Raw genomic sequence first — 23,072 nt, forward strand, 5'->3', positions numbered from 1 at the left:
CATTGTTGGTCTCTACATGTCTGTCGTTCTGGTCATTGGAAAATTCATCCGAGAGATGTTCAATGGCATTTCACGCTCCATCATGTTTGAAGAGCTGCCAAATGTGGATCGTGTCCTGAAACTCTGCACAGATATCTTCCTGGTAAGAGAGATGGGAGAATTGGAGCTGGAAGAACAGCTTTTTGCTAAGCTCATGTTCCTGTACAGATCTCCTGAAACCATGATTAAGTGGACCAGGGAAAACAAAGAACCATAAAGTGAGAAGTGGGTGTGGTGAGTCAGTGCAGAAGGGAAATGCTGAGGGGAAACTGCAGAAGTACCTGTAGAAGAGACTGTAAATCAAAAGCTAAATGAGGGCTAAGGCCATTCCGTGTAACGTTATGAACAAACATGTTTAATGCATGAGCTTTTCAGTATACTGTGAGGTGGTACTACAAACTGCGTGCACAATTTCCTATCTAAATACACAAAACAAAGAATGCATTTGTGTGTGTGTGTGTGTGTGTGCATTTCTGTCTAACTGCACAGGACATTTTGTGCAAAAAGCTCAAGAGAAGACTGGATACCTTTATGATATGGTATAAATTTAAATGGTTTGGAGGGCTGCAATCCTTACTCATTGGCTGCACCAATAATTTGTCCCTGAAAAATTTGACTGCAAACCATCTATTCCATCTCAGTTAGGTATTACCACTGGGAAACCTAGGCAAGGTTCTTTACTTTTGGTGAGTGGCCTGTTGTGAAAACATTTGTAGTATGAATACCATCACAAAACATGTTGTGTACATATAGTGCTATAGCCTAGGGCACTTCCTCTTTTGTCCCCTAAAATGATCAGGTAGTCATGTCCATGTGTCTCAAGCTGGCTATGGAGAAAGAGAAATGCTGGTAAATAGGGGAGAGGACAGAGCATCATCCAGGATGATTCAGTGCTTGGGGCACTTGACATGAAAAGAATTTAAAACCTGACTAATTTAGATCAGATCAGGGATTCCTATAGTCCAGCACTCTGTCTCAAAAAGCAACTCATCAGCTGCCCACTGAAAAGCCATTCCCCATGCAATGAGAGGTCTATTATCTGCCTCTGGTAATAGCTAGCTAGCAGGCAGGGATTATAGCTGCAGCTAGCCTTTTCCCTTCATGAATTTGTCTAGCACTATTCATTTGAAAAAAGAAATTATTATTTTTTAAAAAAATTGTGCTGGATATGTGCTGATTTAATGAGCCCACAAGTGTGCTGAGATGAAAGAACAGACAGAGGGCTTTATTCTAGCATGGTTACCTCCCATAAACACTTTCCCCTCCTAAACATGAATACAGTTCATTAGCAGAAGGGTTAAGAATCTTAAGAATTAGCAGAAGTGTTAAGAGAAATGCACCGGCTTACTCTGTGGGTGATATTAATGATGAGCAAAAGATTTAACACATGCGGGAACAGCATCAAAGGGAATTTTTTAAAAAAGCCTTCTTAGAAAAGAAGCCCCCACCCCCAAATCAATGCCATGCTGAAATGCCACTGCTGAATGAAGCAGAGTCCTAAGTGGTTTCTTCCTAGAATTGCCACATTTAAAGGCCAGGTGCATGCCTTTAAATCCCTCATCTGGCACCTGCAGCTCCTCCCACCTCTGTCCTATGCAGCCCTGTCACCCACCCTCCTCCCTCCCCTGTTGTGGTAAGGAGGGGAAGAGAGATCAGAGAGGAAACAGCCAGGAGCTGCAACAGCCGATTCATCTGCAGCATCTCTGTTACAAAAATATGCATCTGGCATCTGAGTGGCAATCCTATAAAAGTATTTCAGCATTTTCCTGAAAAATCCCTGGGAGAACTAAAACCCATGGAAGTCGCTCTGAAGGCTCTATGGGCAGCAAGAGGTTAAGCTATTGCATTAACAGGCTCAGAAATTTTGAAAGGGACACTTGGGAGAAACATTCCGTATCCCCTTCTTCATAAAGACTTGGAGGCAGCAAAGTCTCAATACAGTCTGGTATAAACCCTAAAGCAGCCGGCTTTTAAAAAACAACAAAATGGACATTTCCCCCGAATGAGATGGACAACCAAAAGGATGCAAATGACAACTGCTTGCTGCTGTTCTTAACATGGCCATTTCTGAGACATGGGACTCTTGTGGTTTTGGAAAGTAATCAGTGCAAAGTGAGGTACTTCCGGCGAGCTGTCTCCAAGGCGTGGGGGCACTAAACCAAGCGCCGCCTCTTGGAATCCCTCTCCATGTCATCCTCCAGGGAGTCTCCATTGCAGCCCAGAGGGGAGACCATGTTCAGCAGAGGGTCTTCGGATGCACGGCCAAACAGGGACAGCAACAAAGCGACCCCATAGCCGGTGGCTCGTTCGCCCTAGGAGCAAGCGAAGGAGTTTCAGATCATCCGCCTTGCTAAATTTCAACAAAAATGCAAGAGACACACTAAAGCAAAGAGCCAAACATTGGCTATGTACAGGAGTGTGGCTATTTTGGTTTTAAAAAAGAGAGTTGAGTTGAGTGATTGGGGTCTAAGGGGCACACTGTACAGCTGCCTTGCTGAAGCTAAGCAGGTCTCAGTCAGTCAGTCATCTTTATTTTGATCAACAACATACATTTAGCATAACTATCACAGCCATCTAATAAGGAAAAAACCCAGAAACTTCTCAGCTACAGGCAAACCTTGGTATTCATGGAGGTTCTGTTCCCAGCTAGTGCTGCGGATACCAAAACCGCAAATATCGAGTAATAGGGCCAATGGCATTGTGGGGATTAGGTTCCTAAGGGGAAATATGGCCAAAAAAAGTGGGGGGAGTTAAGGTGCCCTACAAGGCTCCGCGGATCCCCAGCAGTCCTGTAGTACCCCCAAGAGTCAAAAATTGGCAAAAAAATGCAGGGCCCCCCTTTTTTTGGCAAAACAAGCCACAAAATCGTTGTTCTCCTCAAAATGGCAGCTAGAAATGACCTCTATGGTAATTTCCAGTCACCTCCAACCCACAAATATGAGGGTTTAACCCCCCCCCCATTTTTTACTGAATATACTGAGGTTGGGTGTCCGTTACCCAACCGCAGATACACGAATCAATGGATGCAGGATCTGCGAATATCAAGGTTCTCCTGTATGCAAATTACCAAAGTCTATTAGGATCTATTAACCTAAGGTCTAAAATCTTCAAATTCTAATAATTAGTGATAAACACATCCAGGTCTCGTCTGTTCCTGGATGGATGACTGCTTGGGAATCCCATATCTGCTGCCTTGCATTCCATGATGAGAGAAAGGTAGGCTAGCCTACAACCACAAGAAAGCCACAAGCATCAAATAAGTTCTAAGCTGAAATAATGGTGCCTGCTTTGTTTCTTTCCAACATGGTGAATTTTAAGCATTCAGCAGAGGTATAGTGGAATGCATTATCTATAGCCAATCTGAATGAGATTTAACTGTTACCAGTGGCTGCCATCTTGTTTTAAGATGGCATACTGAAATTAAAGTAGTCTTACCAGGATCCCCTAGGACCCTTTCCCATGTACTTAAGTTTCATTTGTACTGGACTGCAAATATCAAAGGTGATGATTATACTTTGAGTGGGTGCCATACAGATTCAAGATGGAAGATCACAATAAATATACCTTCACTAGAATCGCCTGGGCTGCTCCCATGTACTCTACATTTGGTTTGCATCGGACTATAATCACAAAATATTAGGGGTACACGTGGACATGGTGATCGCATTAGCATTTGTTCCTTTGGAAAGTAGACTAAAAATGGTTAATTGGTTTGGATGTATTGCCATTAGTCAAGACTGTGTATGGTGCTCTTTTCATTTAAATAATCATAATCAAAATTCTATAGAAAGCAACTTGAATTCTGTTGCAGGAAGAGCAGAATTCTGCAATTTCTCTAAATTATGCATTTACCCAGTTTATTCTGCATGTGCTTCTCACAGAGATAGGCATGCAAGTTGCAATGAACAAGCTCTTCTTTCAGGCTGAAATCCTTTGCAGCTGGGAGAAAGCCCCATTGGACTCAATGGGACCACTGAAAAACATTCACAGGATCTAACTTTCAGCCTTTTCACTGACAAGATTCCACCAGGTATGGTCCTGATGGCTATGGGCTACCTCCATGTTCAGAGGCAGGGTGCCTTTGAATACCAGCTGCAGGGGAGCAATGGAAGGAGAGGGGGAACACTTTCATCTCCTGGTTGTGTGGGTTCTCCAAGGCATCTGGTGGGCCACTGTGAGAAACAGGATGCTGGACGAGATAGGCCTTGGGAATGATCCAGCAAGACTCTTCTTATATTCTTCTGTCTACAATCATATAGCCCTAACCTTCCTATTCATAAGGACAAGAAACTTGCAAAAGAGTGAGATAAATCTGACATTCTCAAAAATGCTAAATTTGACACTGAACTGTAAATGTTCAAATTTGTACATATTCACAGAACATGCTGTGATTTATACGACTTATGGCAGGGGTTTCTCAAACTGGGATCTCCAAATGTTGGACTACAAATCCCATCATCCCTAGCTATTGTGGTCAGGGATGATGGGAGCTGTAGCCCTTCCACATCTGGGGACCCAAGTTTGAGAACCCTTGACCTATAGGAATAGCAAGGTAATGAAACAGTACATGGGGAGGCGGGGGAGAGAGATGTTTTTACAGGCAATTTGCAGACAGAGAGAGCACTAACATGACCCATGGGAGAACTAAGCCCAAGAACCAGCAAAGAACTCTTAGCAGAAAGGCAGGCCCCTCCATGACAGGCAACGAGAGAGTACTGCGTTCAGCACAGAAGAAGCACTCACCGCATGGACGGGAGCAGCAATGTCTATGTGGACCCAGACACCAGGCCAGTCAAATCCAATGTGTGAAGCAATGAAGAGTCCAGCACAAGAGCTGGGGCTGTTATCGCGGTCCTGGAGTAAAGAGCAGAAATAAATATGCTTTAGTAAGCAGCATTTTTAAAGGCTACACTTCAAGGGCTTGTGCGCATGTGATGCTTCATGGCATTTCAAGAGAAGAGGTGCAAAAGCAACCCAAGTCTACATAGCAGCATCCTCTATCCAGTGATAGCCGGTAAGGTGGGGGGGAAGGAAGAGGAGGAGGCCACCGTGAGGTGATGAGATGACTCTTGGCATGTGACACATGATGACAGCCACTCCTCCTCCCAGTCTTCAAATCCCTTATGCACTTAGGCAAATTGGCATAAAGGACACCTCAAGGGGACGCTGTAGGGATGCAGATACTGAAGAGGTCTCCCATTTAATTATATTTAGTTTTAATGTCAATTTTAATCTGCTTTTCAATGTTTTTTTTAATTTTAATTGGTATGTATTTTTTATTTTAGTGTAAACCACCCTGAGCCACATTAGGAAGGGTGGTATAGACACCGAATGAATAAATAAATAAATAGACGAATAAACAAAGCCTTTGCACGGCAGGGAGGAAGTCAGTCACCGCTGGCCACTCCGACTGCAGTGGAAAATTCTAAGCCAGCCCCACCCCAAGTTGCAAATAAGTGAGTGCCTTATGAGCACACCTGTCCTTCCTTCCCTCAGTGTGTAGTAGGGGTGTGCGAGCTGGCTCAGCACAAAGGTTTGCCCTTGAACCGGATCCAAGGTGTGTGTGAGTCGAGCCAAGCCCCGCCTGGTGAGCTGGCTCGACGGGGATACTTGCAAAGGGGAATCCCTTTAAAAGTCAATGACTGGGGGTGGGGGCGCCAGGGGGCAAGGGAAAAGGGTTTTTATAATGTACATTACAAAACCTTCAAAACCAAGTGGTGGCGGGGATGGCGGACACGGCAACAGGGGCTCCTTCCACCCACCCTGCCAGCCTCCCAAATGACTGGCCGGCCATGCAAGGCAGAAGCAGTTGAGCCACCTCTCGGAGTCTGCGCTTCTCCTGATCAGCTACCTTGGCTTCGAGGGAACAAACTTATTCCCTGAGAGCCAGGAGTCCCTTGCACCGAGCACACACCCATGGCTTCTGCCCATCGAGAAGATAGTCATACATGCAACACTCTGTGCAATATACCGGGAGGTGCCTCCTCCCCTGCTGGCTTTCTACTTTCATGGCAAAAGAGAAACTAAAACAGAAAGCCACACAGCCACACACCACCCTGGCAAAAACAAACACACACAGACACACTGGGACTTCTCCCCTAAAGAGATACCAGCCCCTCAAAATCTTCCCCCTTCAAAGTTTTCTTTTAAAAAATACTTAATTAGATTATTTTATCTGGTATGATAAATGCTCCCTACTGTTCCATTTTTGGTGTTATATGCAAAGCGGCCTTCACAATAGATCAATGGGATTTTAGAGAGTTTCAACTACCACAAATGAATGGCTGACATTGCTTGAATGAGATGAATGATTACTTGCTTTGCCATGAGGCAAAGGGTGCCATCAGAAATACAGCTTCATTCGGAGAAGGAATACTAATAAGCTTTGGAATATGCTCCCTGCTGAAATAAGAGCATCTCCTTCTCTGTTTTCAGGAAGAACCTCAAGACTCTCCTGTTTTCGCAGGCTTTTAATTAGAATTGATTTTAAAGCTTTAAAACTTGTTTTAATATCTATTTTATTCTATTGTTTTTATTGTCATGTATTTTAATCTGTAACTTTTAAATATTTTAAATTTTGTACACTGCCTAGAGATGTACATATCAGGTAGTACAGAAATATGATAAATAAAATAAATAAAATAAAAACTAATGATTTTGTAAACCTACCGCCACAGAGTTCTTCATGTCAGCTACAGCTGAGGTAAATTCAGTAAAATGGAGCTCAGGGCAATACACAAGGGGATGAACCAGATCTCCACAGTTCCTGCCTGCTTTAACGCATGCTCTTTCCCACTCTTCATTGTTGGTGAGGACGGCTGCATGGTATTTACCTGTGGCAATTCCCTAGTCGGGGGTAAGAGGGAAAAACATGAAACCCAAAAAGGTGTGAAGTACGCACAGGTCACATCTACATACTCTGCAAAGTTCTGGCTGCGGTCACATTTTGAACCAGAAACAAGATAACTGCTACGATGTGGTTGCCATATGGTAGAATTTGGCAATTCTAACTCCTAATTTGAAGACAGCTGGTCTTGTGGATGGGAAGATAACTGGTCTTGCGGTGGCAAGCATGAATTGTCCCCTTTGCTAAGCAGGGTCCACCTTGATTTACATTTGAATAGGAGACCACATGTGAGAACTGCAAGATATTCCCCTTAGGAGATGGGGCCACTCTGGGAAGAATGCTTGCAAGCAGAAGGTTCCAAGTTCCCTCCCTGGTATCTCCTGATAGGGCTGAGAGAGACTCCTGCCTTGGAGAAGCCAATGCCAGTCTCTGAAGACAATACTGAGCTAGATGGACCAGTGGTCTGACTTGGTATAAGGCAGCTTCTAATGTTCCTCCTCCCTGTAATTATAAGCTCTAGCCATTGAAAGCCAGTCCAAATAAGACCTTTTGATGCTGCGGGAAGATGCTCAGGTTCAAGCTCCAGTAAGCCTCCGAGGGAAAACATTTCTACAAATATTTATCTCAGTGGCCTTCTCTGTGACATTATGCAAGCACATGGACGGAATGCCAGAAAGGCACATCTGGTGTAACAGAGAGATGAGAACCAGACAAAGCTAGCAATGGCAGTGGCATTTGTGCCCAAGTACCTGAGCACCAGTGAGAGTGGCCATATCAAGGATGATGTCAGCACCAAGGTCTTTGCAAGCATACGCAACTCCATCTGCAAGCACCAGCCGGCCCTCTGCATCAGTGTTGTTGATTTCCACAGTTCTGGGGAAAGAGCAGGATAATTGCTCTGAGTAAGGCAACATTTCAGGCAACACATAAATACATGCAATTATCACATTAGCTTAACTGCATCTACCCAGGCTAGCCTTGCTAGGGGTAAATGCTTTCTAATTTGTACCTTTTAAATTCAGTTTTAATCTGGATCTTGTTTTAGTTAAATTAATTTTTATTGTTTTTATGTTTATCTGTTTTAATGCTGGGAGCCACTCCGAGCAGTCGTGTACTGGAGGGGCAGGGTATAAATATTTTAAATAAGTGATACATAAAATAGTAATGTGGGTAGCTGGGAACCACCCGCGTTAAACTGCGGAACACAGTAACCAATTTTAACAGTAATAATTCTAAACCTGAAGACTAGATTCAGACATAACACAAAACCATGGTTTGTGATAACCATAGTTAAGAACGCGCACCATAGTTTGAGCTTTCAGATGTATGACAGGCAAATAGCTGGGAACTGGCATGCATGGGCCCATTAATATGCTGCACACCTGTAAGTTAGGAGCAGGTGGAGAATTCCTGAAATAGAGGGCTATTAAGTTATGTATGAGAAAACAGAGAGAAGGTCTCTTACTTTCCCGAGTAAAGAATATGGATATCATCAGGTCTTGTTGCATTTGGTCCGACGGAATTCTCAGCCAAGCAAAAAACAGCATGAAGATTATCTTTGAAGCCCTATCGGAATAAGGAGAAGGAGGCAGGTATGAAGCACACAAAACAGTCTGACTAGCAAATCAACTAAGATGTGCTCTCTCATGCCCTGCTCAGAGAGGTCCACGGTGCCTGTTGTCGAGAAGTTTTAGGCACCTGGTTAAGGTCCCAGGTTAAGACCTTTCTATGTGCCAGAGCTTTTAACCAGTAGCAACTTTGATTTAATCCTAGATAGAGATATAGGTGGTTTAACCTATGACTCCAGCTCTATCCATATGCAATGCACAGATAGTAGTCTTCTTCCTATCTGCACTTGAGGGGGCATGTACCCAAGTTCACTTTTAAAGTGAATGCTTGAACAGTCATTCACACAAAAAACATGTACAGCTTGTACACAGACACCTGCACACACGTACAACCTCATGTCTGAAGAGAGCTTCCTTGTATGTCCTATCCGCTGTTTTCATTGTGTTGTATCCAGAGGAGTGTGAGCAAAGTTCTACTCATACAAGGGGCTTTCCTGCCTCCTCTCCTCCTCCTCCAAAGGCACTGGTCCTACTTGCTTCCTTCCAGCTCAACACAAGGTTCCCTACAGGGTGGACCAGCATCAGGACAGAAGTCATTAGCCAATCTGACCTTGAGGCAATCACTGGGGAGATGTGCAAAGGGTAGGGAGTGATAAATAACAAGGACAGCAACCTTGAGGTCTCCTAGTGTTGAGAACACACACACACACACACACACACACACACACACACACACACACACTTATGCAATTACCATTTTTATGCTGCCCTTCCTTCAGACATCTGCGCACACATACAAAGTAGTGTGTTAAGAGAACAAGTTTATGCCCTCGACTGTGGCATGGCTGAAACAGGTAGACTTTGGTAACCTTCTACATTATACCCACTTGCTTCACGGTGGCTTTGAAGGCGCCCAAAACGGCGGCAGCTCCACCACAGTCGCGTTTCATCCCAGGCATTGTCGTCTAGCCAAACGGAAACAGGGACACATAAATTTATGCAGGAAATGATTGTGCCAAGAGATCCAACTCAAAGCCTTAATCTTCACTGCACAATTAGCCCAAGTCCATGGAACTGCATTTGCTTGTATTCATCCCTTGTTTACCCTTGCCTTTTCCTCCCCATCTAAATTTAGAGTGCAAGATCCTCAGGACAGGGTTTTCCCCCAACTTAGATTCAGTAAAACACTCAGTAAAACATCATGAGCATTGATGATGCTATATAAACAAACAGCAATAATGCAAAGTATGCACTAAACTGAAATGTTCATGCACACATGCATGTATGTTTGAGGATGTGTACGTTTGTGGATGTTGCCCTCAAAATTATGGGCAGCTGAAATCTGGAAAGGAGAATCTTGCATGTGCATTCACTGTATCATCTAAAGCCACCCAAATCTGGTTCCTGTCCCGGATATATTATCCCAAGATTCTACCAACTTCTATCACCAACATTTGAAGTTGGCTTGACAAAGTTGGTAGAATCTTTTAGAGAAGTTGTTAGCCAGGCATGTTAGTGGCTTCAGATGACACATCCATGGGAGCATGTGCTGTTGGAACCTCCAATTCCCTCTCCCGGAGTTCTTAACGACTTTCAGATGATCGCGTGAAGCTGTGCTATTGCCACTTTATGCCTCCACAGCTAGATTCCAGAGGTGGATACCTTTCCTTTAATGCTGAGGCCTCCAGTGTCATAGACAATGCCTTTCCCAACCCAGGCGATGGTTTGCGTGGCACCTTCTGGGGTATGACTGAGCACTGCTAGAGCAGGTGGGTGCACGGCTGCTTTGCCCACACCATAGATACCTAGAAAATATATATGAGAGAGAGAGAGAGAGAGAGAGAGAGAGAGAGAGAGAGAGAGAGAGAGAGAGAGAGAGAATAAGTATGAGAGAGCAAGAATTATTGGCTGGACACACACACACACACACACACACACACACACACACACACAGCTTTCAATATTTTATTCTTTCCCCCCATAAAGGATATTCACCTGCTTCAAGTCCTTGGAGTGAGATGGGGGTTAAAATGATGTTTTTACTTTACATGTAAACAAAGTTACAATGTTGGTTTGCTCAAACTATATGAGGCCAAGCTGCTGGCACAATTACTATATGGCGCCCACCAAGGATCCCCCTCCAGTCTTGTTGCACTGGAACATGTCCAATTGTAATTCCTAACAGCGGCCCTACACGTGCCTTGCTGTGTCTCCAATGCCGCTCTACGTTTGGAAACTGGTATGATAAAAGTTGAGGCTGAAGTCTGGATGACTGTTCTCAACCACTGGCTCAAACTAGCCCTTTGCCCATGGGGCCTGGCCCTGCTAACCCTGCAGGACAATTTCCAATCCTCTTGGAAACGGGCAGTCTACAACAAAGTGGTGCTACTGGGCTTCTCCCTGTCCTTCCTGCTTGCTATAGGCTGTGACAAGGCAAAAACGGCCATCAAACAGATGGACATCAAACAGATCCTGGACACGGAACACCAGGTGGATCTAAGCAGGGCACCTGGCTTCCTGGCCTTGGATAGTCTCAGATTCACTGTCTCCCTCGCTGCCTATTTGGCACAGTTGGAAATACCAAGCCACAGAAGGGCATTCACCTTTTCCCGTTGCCGTGCCCTCCCTTCCTCAGTTCTGGAAGGCAAATACAGGATGATCACATTCACAGAAAGGCTTTGCCGCTGTGACTCTGGGGAGAACACTGAACATGTACTCCTCTCTCGCCCCTTTTATAAAGACAGCTGAGACAAGCTCATACTCCCCCTATTTCTCAGATACCCTGGTCGCTCTAGTCAAGACTAAACCAAGATGCTGCTTTTGGATGAAAATCAGACCTTTATGTACAATGCTGCCAGGTTCTGCGTGGCAGCGTGCAAGATCCGATGGACCCTGACTGCCAGCCAAATAACTCATGTAGCAGATTTTACTGCTGACTATTTTACATGTTCGCCCTATTTTAGTTAGTTGTTTTATTTCACATTTTAGCTATTCCGCCATATTTATTACGTATTTTATACTTTTTAGATGTTTTTACTTCTATAGAGAGTTGTATCCCTATTTTATTTTTAGTCTCCCCACAATTATTAGAGTTGTATTTTATAAATTATAACCAGTCTATAGCATATGATTTTTAAAAATAATTTAGTTGTAAATATTTCATGATAATTTGAATTATAATAATTTTAATGTAATATGATTTTTTTGCCACATGATCTTCTATTTTGCTGTATCTGTATTATATCCTGTGATGGTCTTTGACCATAATAAAGATGATCTACTGATTGAATAATGTTGGTTTTACTATAAGGAAAGAAAACATCACTTTGGCTTGACTGACCTCCAAATCCTTTCTCCTTCAGTTCTGCATCTTGAAAAATTGTTGGAACAATCCCCAGGTCCTTTCCAACTTTTCTGATTTCCTTCAGGGAGGAAAACATCATTGTTAAACACCACTTCCCCCGCTGCTCTTTAAAAACTGGTCAACATCTTCACTAACCATGTAGAGACTAACCATTTAGAAGGAGAGCTGGTCTTGTGATAGCAAGCATGACTTGTCCCCTTAGCTAAGCAGGGCCATATCTGTGGGTATTAAATAGTGCTTCTGGGGGAAGGAGAGATTGATCACACCCACCCACCCACCCCCATCCCTGCAGCAGCAGCAGCAGGATTTTGGATTACTAAATGCGGTTAAGGACTTAGCATGCAGTGCCTCCACAAAGCGAGGATGTTGAGCCATGTGCTTAAGTCACATACAGTGGGCTTTGGTGTGATCAAGTCTGTAGTGATGGGACTCAAGGGGATGGGTGGGACCATAGCTCAGTGATCTACATGCAAAAGGTCCGAGGCCTCTGGCATCTCCAGTTAGGGCTGGAAAAAAGCTCTAACTGAAACCCTGGACAGCTGCTGCCAGTGAGTGTAGACAATGCTGAATTAGATGACCAATGATCCATCTAGTTCAGGTACAAGGCAGTTTCATATGTTCAAGACATGGGCCCTGATTTAAATGACAATGGCAGCAAGCTCCCTAATACTAATAAAGTAACTGCCATGCAAAATCAGACAAAAACACCCCTGCCACTGCCCTTTTGTGCATGGGTTTGCTAAAGAAGTGGCAGGAACTGCGGGCTCTGGGGAAAGCATCAGCATGTTGCTGTGCACAAATTATTGTGCACAGCTCACACAATGCACTCCAAGGCCCTTGGAGCGCGTACACACAATACACTCCAAGACCCTTACCCATAGGTAAGGAATTAGGAACAGGCTGTGTCAGAAGCTCCAGTGATTTCTACAAGACTTGCTTCTAAGCATGCAAGCTTAGGATTGCAGCCTGCATCTGTAACTGAAGAAACACCACGCCAACTTTATTACTCTGATTCCATGCAGCAGCAACCACCTACTACAATCTTCTTAAGACTATACACCTTTCATCCTATAACTGCCAAGTCATATGGGTGAAGCTGAAATGCAAGAGGTCCCCAAAACAGAAAGTCCACAATTGGGCAGAAGGGGGAACCTTTTTACAGGGAGAATCATAAGACAACCATTTTCCAACTGTGCTTTGGAAAACGTCACCGGGGTGCTACCATAAGGAAATTAGTAATGGTGGACAATTTCTCACTGTAAGTTCACTGACTTGCAGGGAAGACATGTATACCATCCTGACTCCCTTGGAGGAAGGGTGGGAGGAAAATGTCATAATATATGAATTTCCCCCTGAAAGCTGAGTTTCAGGAAAGTGCATTGAATGTGCTTTCAGTTCATGTAGGGCAACAGTGAAGCCTCTGCCCCAGATAAACTCAGTTTGCAAACCAGAACATGTCCCAGAATCCTCTGCAGCATGCAGAGGTTCCAAGACAGATGCTAAGAGGTTCTTCAGCAGATAATTTGAGTCAAGGTCTAAAATGTGTTTTATTGTGGGGTGTTTTTTTTAAAGCTGCCATAAATTCATACATGAAAAATTGTGGCATATAAAGCAAGTAAGTACATACGTACGTACATACATAAATAAATGTTGAAAGCGCTGTCCTAGGATAATCGGGAACAAAGTAAGTTCCTCTGTCCCTATAGCACAGTATGTGTTTTGGGTGGCCTATCTGGAATTGTTTTCATGGGTGCCGCATACAACATACACATTTTTTTGCAGAGTGCTGGTGGTGCAGCTTAGATGCAAAACCCAGATTCGTGGTTGTTTACAAGCCTTCTGATGTATAAAGCTCATGGACATCTTTGGCATTTGGGGATCATGAAAACAATCACATCTCACATGATACTTTTAATGATCAATGAGAAAAGGTCACCCCTGTGAGCACTCTACCAAAATCTTGGGTTTTGCCAGTGCAGGCAAAAGTGCCTTCTTGACAGCGCGCTTCAAACTCCCTGGACTGATTTCCAACAGAGAGTCCTGTCAAAAGGTATTACCAACCTCTAGGAAGCCGTCGGTGTGCATTTCATTGCAGGGGGTGTCTACAATCCGGGCAGCCAGCCTCACTCCTTCTGTGGCGCTTTCCAGACACTAGAAATAATTTAAGAAATGAAAAGGGTGTGTGTGTGTGACTCTATTGGCATTTGTTTTGCACAGCACTGCATCTCTGTTGTTCAGAGCCTTCCTGTATCTCAGGATCTAACCCAGATAATGTAAGCATCAGAAAAGAAGTATACACCCAGAGAAGATGTACAAGGGCAATTGGTCCCAACTTCTCAGCAGATATATAAACTATATGAAGACACATTTTTTAAAAATCCACATTGCAATCATCAGAGGTTATCAGATGTTATCAACAAATGCATATTGATACGATTTATGCACATAGTGTCATCTGTATATCTCTTTATGGAGAACATAAGCAAAGAAGACAGGACATGCTTAACAAATGGATTACCACATTAGGAATGCTGTAATATGTGAAGCAACCTGAAAGCCAGCATAGTGTAGTGGTTAGTGTTGGACTAGGAGTGAGGAGACCTGGGTTCAAATTCTTACTCAACCATGAAATCCAATGGGGTACCTTGGGCCAGTCACTATCTCTCAGTCTAAACTATCTCGCAGATTGTTGCGAAGGGGTGGGAAGAATATTGTCTGCCACCCTGAACAGCTTGGAGGATGGATTGGACATAAAAATTTATTTGTTTGTTTATTTTTCAAATTTGTAGACTGCCCCAAATGTCCGTCTCTGGGTAGGTTACAACAACATAAAACACATTAAAAATGAAAACCTTAAAGCACGTTAAAACCACAGGCCAGTTAAAAAGCTTGGGTGGAGGAAAAAGTCTTTAGAGACTTTTAAAAAGTTGTCAGAGAGGGAGAGGCTCTGATTTCAGCAGTGAGAACATTCCAGAGTCTGGGGGCAGCAACAGAGAAGGCCTGTCCCTGTGTAGCCACCAGATGAGCCAGTGGCAACTGCAGACACACCTCTCTGGATGATCTCAACGGGTGGTGGTGCTCTTAGTGAAGAAAATGTTCTTTTAAATACACTGGGTCCAAACAGTTTAGGGCTTTATAGGTTTATTTATTTATTTTTGCATTTATATACCGCCTTTCGTTAAAAAGATAACCCCAAGGCGGTTTACAAAAGTTAAAAACATACAATAAAAAGACAATAAAAACATCATGTTAAAAATATAAAAACATAAAAACAGGCATAAAAACAATACAACAAATACAACAAATAAAAACACCAGCACCTTGTATTTTGCCCAGAAACTTATCAGTAGCTAGGGGTGTGCAGGGCCCCACATAGTGCACACTGCAGTAGTCAAGTCTGGAAGTTACCAGCGTATGAACTACTGTTCTGAGGTCATTCATCTCAAGAAACCAGGATCCTGTTTCCAAGTGTAAATACTGGGCTGGAATGCATCTAGGAGTCCCTAGTATATGGTTCTTAAAATTCAATTCTGAACACAGTCCAGCTCACTGGAGATCTGGAAACCCTAGATCTCAGAACCAAAAAGTAATTGGGGCGGAATCTTTGTTTTTAATAGGTTCAATATTGGAGGTACCTGTCTTCCCCCAGAAGTATTCCAAAATTTGAGGACCCCTTTCACTATCTGATCTGCCTTTAGTTTAATAGCTTTTATATGAAGTAACCATGAGGAAGTGGTGCAAATCAGTTATTTGACATCTAAAGTATCCAACTTTCACTGTTGCAATGGTCAGCAGATGGAAAACAGGCACTTACTTTAAGTGTCTCCACTTCTACTGGGCCATTGTTCTGTCCAACCAGGAAGAACTCCACCGTTACAGTTTTCTTCTCTGTGCGTCGAGCTGCACTGGAACGATGAGTGAAGAGTGGGAAAGCCCTTGCTATGGCGCAGGCTGAGGCAAAGACCTCAGAGCGCTCACAGGCCATCTGAAATGGAAGAGGAAAGGCAAACATTTCGCAGAAGCCCAAGCGGAGGGATCAAGCCAAGTTTGTCAGGGTAAAGTGCTCTACGAGAGCTACCAAAAGAACAAGAAAACAATAATCTTAAACACAGGTTTCTCTTAGAACACCGCTTGTTCTTGGGCTGTAATGAAGTTAAGAACATAAGAACAGCCCTGCTGGATCAGGCCCAAGGCCCATCTAGTCCAGCATCCTGTCTCACACAGTGGCCCACCAGATGCTGCTGGAAGCCACAGGCAGGAGTTGAGGGCATACCCTCTCTCCTGCTGTTACTCACTGTAAGTTCAGTCAATACAAGATGCACACTGTAGCAGTCAAGTCTGGAGGCTAACAGCATATGTACTACTGTTCTAAAGTCCGACACACCCTAAAGCAGGGATCCTCAATGTTGGGCCCCCAGATGTTCTTGGACTTCAACTCCCATAAACCCCAGCCAAAGGCCACTGGGCTTGGGGATTATGGGAGTTGAAGTCCAAGAACATCTGAGGGCCCAACGTGTCAGACATTGAATCTGTAGTAATCCACCAGTGCTGCAGGGGGGCAGGTGTTCCTTCTGTGGGCCTTCTGCTTCTGTCATTGGAGGCCTTCTTCTTCTATCATTTCCTCCCAACGTCCCTTTCACTTCCTCCCAGCATCCCTGCGGCATCCCTGTGCTTCCTCCTGGCCAGCATCGGGTGCCTCCAGTTTCAGTACTAAGACTACCTTTCCCACCCCCTGCCCCCCAGTGCCAGAAACAGCAGAGAAGGGCCACGAGGGTGGGGGCTCCCCACCTCTACAGCACCAGGGAATTACTGCAAATTCATCAGCATCAGAACATCCAATGCACATGAAAAAAACAATCATTTTTTTAAAAGGTTCAGTTCAATTTTATTTTCCTCCCGGCCATACATAGGAGAGTGCAAAATACAACACAAACTAATGATGATCAAAGCCCATGCCTTACAGGCGATAAGAGTGAATAGGGAGGAGAGCTGGTCTTGTGGCAGCTAGCATGAATTGTCCTCTTTGCTAAGCAGGGTCCACTCTGGTTTGCATATGTAATGAGAGTACACTTGAGCACTAGAAGATATTCCCCTTAGGGGGTGGGGCTGCTCTGGGAAGAACATCTGCTTGCTTGCATGTAGAAGGTCCCAAGTTCTCTCCCTAGCATCTCCAAGATAGGGCTGGGAGAGACTCCTGCCTGTAACTTTGGAGAAGCTGCTGCCAGTCTGGGTAGACAATCCTGAGTTAGATGGACCGATGGTCTGACTCAGTATAAAACAGCTTCCTATGTTCCTAAAATAGGCCAGCCGGAATTGTTATTAGGAAGACTATGACAGCAGAATGGAACATGGAAGATTCAGTCCTGATTGATGTTATAAATGTGTGCTGGAAATCCCTCCCCCGCCCCCATAACTTACAAGGATGCACCTGTGGGCTCCTCCTGGGAGACAGTTCCGAATTAGACGAGTGAGGAACTGGGCGGCTGATGGGCTGTTGTGTCTGCTGACCCGAGAGGGCAAAGCTGCAACGGTGGCGTAGTTCAGGTAGAGAGGGCAGCTGTCCGTTGGGTTAGGATTCAGCGTGCTTAATGCAGCCTGCCATATCTGAGAACAAAGCAAAAGATTTTAAAAGCCACTGATGCAAGATGCATCATACCTTACATTGTTTAGGTGTACCTCTTTATTTAATTTTATTTATTTATTTATTACATTTATATCCCACTCTTCCTCCAAGGAGCCCAAAGCGGTGTACTACATACTTGAGTTTCTCCTCACAACAACCCTGTGAAGTAGGTTAGGCTGAGAGAGAAGTGACTGGCCCAGAATCACCCAGCTAGTATCATGGCTGAATGGGGATTTGAACTCGGGTCTCCGCGTTCCTAGTCCAGCACTCATGGTCCTCACGTTAGGAAGTTAGCTATATAGTGTTCTTTGTCCCACAAACATATGCATTAGTGAGAGATTTAAACCTACATGAAAGAGGCTAAACATAAATTTGAGTTAAAGTAACAATAGAACAAAGAAGAAGAAGCAAACAACTTGTACATTATAACAAGTTATATATTAAGAGAGGATTGGAATGCAGACACATTTCTCTAAATTATGGTTTTGTACAATCATGAAAAATTTTGGGATTGAAAAACATAGTTTCGAGTGGAGATTTAGGTTGCCTTTGGGCTTCCTCACTTTATTCTTTCTTACTTTACAGTTTGCACATAGTACAATACTCCTTGAACTATGCACTTTGAAATTAATTTTCATGAAACGTCTGTTGCAATCAATGCCACCTTGATGTCTTAAGCTTTGTCTGTCTTTGCACCTATATAGGCCGTACTGGAAGTTATACAAGTAAACTACTATTGTTATAGCAGCGTTTTCTTTCAAGTACCTATCTTTAATTATTGTTGGTACAATCCCCTTGTGAGGAACATGAGCCACATGTGGTGTATTCTTTAAAACGGAGCCTTGCCCACTACAGTTTCCTGGTACAGGTTACAGCTAGAGATGTGCATCGAACCAGCTTGGCTGGTTCGGTTCGAATCCGAACAGGATTCGAACCGACCTGGCACAGTCCAGTTCCGTGTCCGCCCAAACCAGGTCTGGTCTGGTTCAACCGCTGAACCAGTCCGGGGGATATATTTGTAAATGGGAATCCAGCGAGGATTCCCTAGGTAGTGAGAGGGGAAAGAAGCTGTTTACCCCGGCTGACTGGTGCAACTGCCGGCACCGCTGATCACTCTCCTTGCACAGCAAGCGCACCCCCGCTTTACCGAGCCGCCGGCTTGGCAGCAGCTTGGTTCTGGCCTCCACACAGGCGCTGAGGCCATTTGCGTCACCACACAATGGCTTGACAAAGGAGGGGGGAGCACGCTTGCCATGCCGGGAGGGTGAGTGGTGGCGCTGGCAGCCGTGCCAGCTGGGGTAAGCAGCTCCCCCCCCCCGCGCCACTCCCACCTGACCGCCCCGAACCAGGCCTGGTTCAATCACAGACCGAACCGCCCCCAGTTCAGTCCACAATTGAACCTCTGAACCGGCCCCGGTTCGAGGCGAACCAGTTCGTGACGAATCGTTTGTGCACACCCCTAGTTACAGCTCAACGAAATACCAGGCGTGAGAGGTCATCTAACCAGAGGCAGCCTGCGACAGTCTGTACAATTTACTCGAACATTTATATCCCACCTTTCAGGACCAAATCCTCACAAGACAAAAAACATAGGCAGAGGAACACAGGCAACTGCCATATACTGAGTCAGACCACTGGTCCATCTAACTCAGTAGTGTCTACACAGACTGGCAGCGCTTCTCCAAAGTTGCAGGCAGGAGTCTCTCTCAGCCCTCTCTGGGAGATGCTGGGGAGGGAACTTGGAACCTTCTGCATGCAAGCATACGGATGCTCTTCCCAGAGTGGCCTCATCCCCTGAGGGGACTGTCTTACAGTGCTCACACATGTAGTCTCCCATTCAAATGCAACCAGGGTGGACCCTGCTTAGCAAAGGGAGACAATTCATGATTGCTAGCACAAGACCAGCTCTCCTCCCATTTAGCAAAAACAATAACATAAATATTCACTCAACACAAAGTTGAGGAGAGCTGGTCTTGTGGTAGCAAGCATGACTTAGCTAAGCAGGGTCCACCCTGGCTGCATATGAATGGGAGACTTGATGTGTGAGCACTGTAAGAGATTCCCCTTAGGGGATGGAGCTACTCTGGGAAGAGAATTTAGGTTCCAAGTTCCCTCCCTGGCATCTCCAAGATAGGGCTGAGAGAGATTCCTACCTGCAACCTTGGAGAAGCTGCTGCCAGTCAGTGAAGACAATACTGAGCTAGATCGACCAATGGTCTGACTCAGTATATGGCAGCTTCCTATGTTCCTAAAGTCTGAATGGGGCAAATGGAGAGCTGAGACTGGCTGCAACTGATAGGCTCTCCTTCACTAGAGGTTTTCAGACAGAGGCTGGATAGCCTCTATCAGGGAGGCTGTAGCAGTTGCCTGCACGGGGGGGGGGGGGGGACTGAAGGTCTCGAAGGTCCCTTCTAACGCTAAAATTCTATGATTCTATTACTCATGGTGTAATGTGTGAAATGGCCATTTAACAGATTAAGAGGATTGTGTGACATGGCATTAGGACAAGGTTGAACTATAGCTCGTGGCAGAGCAGCTGCTTTGCATACAGAAGACCCCAGGTCCAATCTTCAGGTAGACCTGGGGAAAGACTCCTGCTTGAAACTTTGGGAGAGCCGCTGCCAGCCAGTGTAGTCAATACTAAGCTAGATGGACCAATAGTCTGACTCAGTATAAGACACCTTCCTACGTTCCTAGACCAAACCAAGATTTCCCCATTAAGGTCACATGGCAGGGAGGGATTTAAGATAGCACCCACCACCAATTCCTTGAGCACGGTAAGAAAGCTCTTATCTCTCACAGGGACTCCAGTTTTCACCAGGGTGCTTTCTGAGGGGCCACAGCTCAGGGCAAGACATTTATGTGGAGAAATACGCTCCAGGGCCATCTAAATCCCTATGAAGGTCTCTCAGGAAGAAGGGCTGAGAAAGGCCTCCTCTGCCTGAGAGTTCCTGGCAGGCAACCACAGCATCCAGCCCCACTGCCAAGGCAGGCCAAAAGTTCTGACTCACTGTGCGGCAGCTTCTTCAATCCCAACTGCCTGCCAGCTTTTCCTGGACGACTCAGAACAGCTCTCCAGTAATAGGTGAAGTGCAACTTTTGCAAGAACGACTCTAGAGTAGCAACAGGGCCCTGTGGAGGCGGTGCAAACGTGCCATTTCCCTAATGGGCTGGCTGGCTCTAATCTTCACCGCTTACTTCTGAAGTGATTCCTTAGTGCATAATGTTTCCTAAGTATTGTTCAACAAGGAGGGAAGATGTTAATTAATCACCCACAAAATTCTCTTGGTCTCCTCCCTCCCACTCTCTAAAATGAGCACACTGTGTATGGTGCTAAATTTAATCATTTAATGGGCCCATTTATTTGCAATGGACGCTGTGCCTAAACCATTTCCATTCTAATGGTTTCCACTGCGGTGAAGAGGCAATTTAATGTATTACTGTAAAGACACTGCAGGCTAAAAGTTGAGGCAGGGATTGTGCGGGAAAAGCAAGTGTTTCTTTCCTTTTTTTAAAGCACACTCCCCCCCCCCCCCCCCCGAAAAGTAAAGGGCTCTTTTCTAAAAGTCCTTTACTTTTTAGGAAAAGTCCCTTTTAGAAAAGAAACACTCTCCTCCTGAGCAGAGGCGCTCTTACCCCTGGACTTCCCCTCCACACCCGCTGGGGTCCCCAAATCCTTCTTTGTCTGTCCTGGGTGGTGTGGGCGCCATGCTGCAGGCCCGCACGGCGCCAGGCAGCTGAGTGTGACCTCTGCTTTAGATGCAGAGGGGAGAGTGGGGAAAGCAATGTAGGGTGGGAATATGTTAAGTTGCGTGTTGGAATGTTTTTGCTCACGCATATTTGCATAAATATACAGTGAGGGAAATAAGTATTTGATCCCCTGCTGATTTTGTCCGTTTGCCCTCTGACACAGAAATGACCAGGCTATAATTGGAATGGTAGGTTTATTGTAGCTGTGAGAGACAGAATAACAACAAACAAACCCTCAAAAGCCCAGTGCCCAAAAGTCAGCGATGGATTTGCATTGCAGTGAGGGAAATAAGTATTCGATCCCCTATCAACCAGCAAGATTTCAGGCTCCCAGGTGTCTTTTCACTATATGCAGGTAACGAGCTGAGATGAGGAACACCCTCTGTAAGGGAGTGCTCCTAATCCCAGCTTGTTACAGTACCTGTATAAAAGACACCTGTCCATAGAAGCAAGCAATCACTCAGCTTCCAAACTCACCACCATGCCCAAGACCAAAGAGCTGTCGAAGGATGTCAGGGACAAGGTTGTAGACCTGCACAAGGCTGGACTGGGCTACAAGACTATCATCAAGCAGCTTGGTGAGAAGGTGACTACAGTTGGCACGATAGCTCACAAATGGAAGAAACGCAAAATAACTGTCAATCTCCCTCGGTCTGGGGCTCCATGCAAGATCTCACCTCGTGGAGTTGCAATGATCATGAGAACGGTGACAAAGCAGCCCAGAACTACACGGGGGGAACTTGTCAATGATCTCAGGGCAGTTGGAACCATAGTCACCAAGAAAACAATTGGTAACACACTACGCCGTGAAGGACTGAAATCCTGCAGTGCCCGCAAGGTCCCCCTGCTCAAGGCAGCACATGTACAGGCCCGTCTGCAGTTTGCCAATGCACATCTGAATGATCCAGAGGAGAACTGGGCGAAAGTGTTGTGGTTAGATGAAACCAAAATCAAGCTCTTTGGCATCAACTCAACTCGCCGTGTGTGGAGGAGGAGGAATGCTGCCTATGAGCCCAAGAACACCATCCCCACCGTCAAACATGGAGGTGGACACATTATGCTTTGGGTTTCTGCTAAGGGGACAGGACACCTTCACCGCATCGAAGGGACGATGGACGGGACCATGTACCATCAGATCTTGGGTGATCACCTCCTTCCCTCAGCCAGGGCATTGAGAATGGGTCGTGGATGGGTATTCCAGCATGACAATGACCCAAAACACACAGCCAAGGCAACAAAGGAGTGGCTCAAGAAGAAGCACATGAAGGTCCTGGAGTGGCCCAGCCAGTCTCCAGACCTTAATCCCATAGAAAATCTGGAGCTGAAGGTTCGGGTTGCCAAACATCAGCCTCGAAACCATTCTGACTTGGAGAGGATCTGCAAAGAGGAGTGGGACAAGATCCCTCCTGGGTTGTGTACAAACCTGGTGGCCAACTACAAGAAACGTCTGACCTCTATGATTGCCAACAAGGGTTTTGCCACCAAGTACTAAGACATCTTTTGTGAAGGGATCAAATACTTATTTCCCTCACTACAATGCAAATCCATCGCTGACTTTTGGGCACTGGGCTTTTGAGGGTTTGTTTGTTGTTATTCTGTCTCTCACAGCTACAATAAACCTACCATTCCAATTATAGCATGATCATTTCTGTGTCAGAGGGCAAACGGACAAAATCAGCAGGGGATCAAATACTTATTTCCCTCACTGTACCTGGTTTATATTCTTAGATTCTTGTGAGTTCAGTTGCTGTCTGTGCCCTCAAGAACCCATGTGTAAATACTGCATGTGTCATGGGGTGTGTGTGTGGGGGGGGGAGGTTCCAAAGGCCTTTAGGGCCAGGTTCCAAAATTACCCAGGTGCACCTCTGCTCCTGACCAACC

At 45.2% G+C, this 23,072-nt stretch overlaps 2 protein-coding genes across 2 annotated transcripts in view; one reads left to right on the forward strand and one right to left on the reverse strand.

The window, feature by feature from the left end:
• The window catches only part of LOC128322323 (piezo-type mechanosensitive ion channel component 2-like), a 119,569-nt gene extending 119,086 nt beyond the window's left edge, over window positions 1–483 (forward strand). The window contains exon 51 of the mRNA XM_053243383.1: window positions 1–483. Coding sequence (XP_053099358.1) covers window positions 1–256 — 256 coding nt within the window. The 3' untranslated portion in view covers window positions 257–483.
• Window positions 374–23,072, reverse strand: part of NPEPL1 (aminopeptidase like 1) — a 27,826-nt gene continuing 5,127 nt past the window's right edge. The window contains exons 2-12 of the mRNA XM_053244922.1: window positions 17,237–17,422; window positions 15,633–15,803; window positions 13,880–13,969; window positions 11,795–11,876; window positions 10,117–10,259; window positions 9,342–9,419; window positions 8,352–8,452; window positions 7,636–7,759; window positions 6,709–6,885; window positions 4,783–4,893; window positions 374–2,351 (exon numbers count right to left, since the gene is read on the reverse strand). Coding sequence (XP_053100897.1) covers window positions 2,193–2,351; window positions 4,783–4,893; window positions 6,709–6,885; window positions 7,636–7,759; window positions 8,352–8,452; window positions 9,342–9,419; window positions 10,117–10,259; window positions 11,795–11,876; window positions 13,880–13,969; window positions 15,633–15,803; window positions 17,237–17,422 — 1,422 coding nt within the window. The 3' untranslated portion in view covers window positions 374–2,192. The remainder of the gene's footprint in view (window positions 2,352–4,782; window positions 4,894–6,708; window positions 6,886–7,635; window positions 7,760–8,351; window positions 8,453–9,341; window positions 9,420–10,116; window positions 10,260–11,794; window positions 11,877–13,879; window positions 13,970–15,632; window positions 15,804–17,236; window positions 17,423–23,072) is intronic.

The sequence above is a fragment of the Hemicordylus capensis genome, chromosome 4 (genome assembly GCF_027244095.1).
Source record: "Hemicordylus capensis ecotype Gifberg chromosome 4, rHemCap1.1.pri, whole genome shotgun sequence".
In the NCBI taxonomy this organism is placed as follows: Eukaryota; Metazoa; Chordata; class Lepidosauria; order Squamata; family Cordylidae; genus Hemicordylus; species Hemicordylus capensis.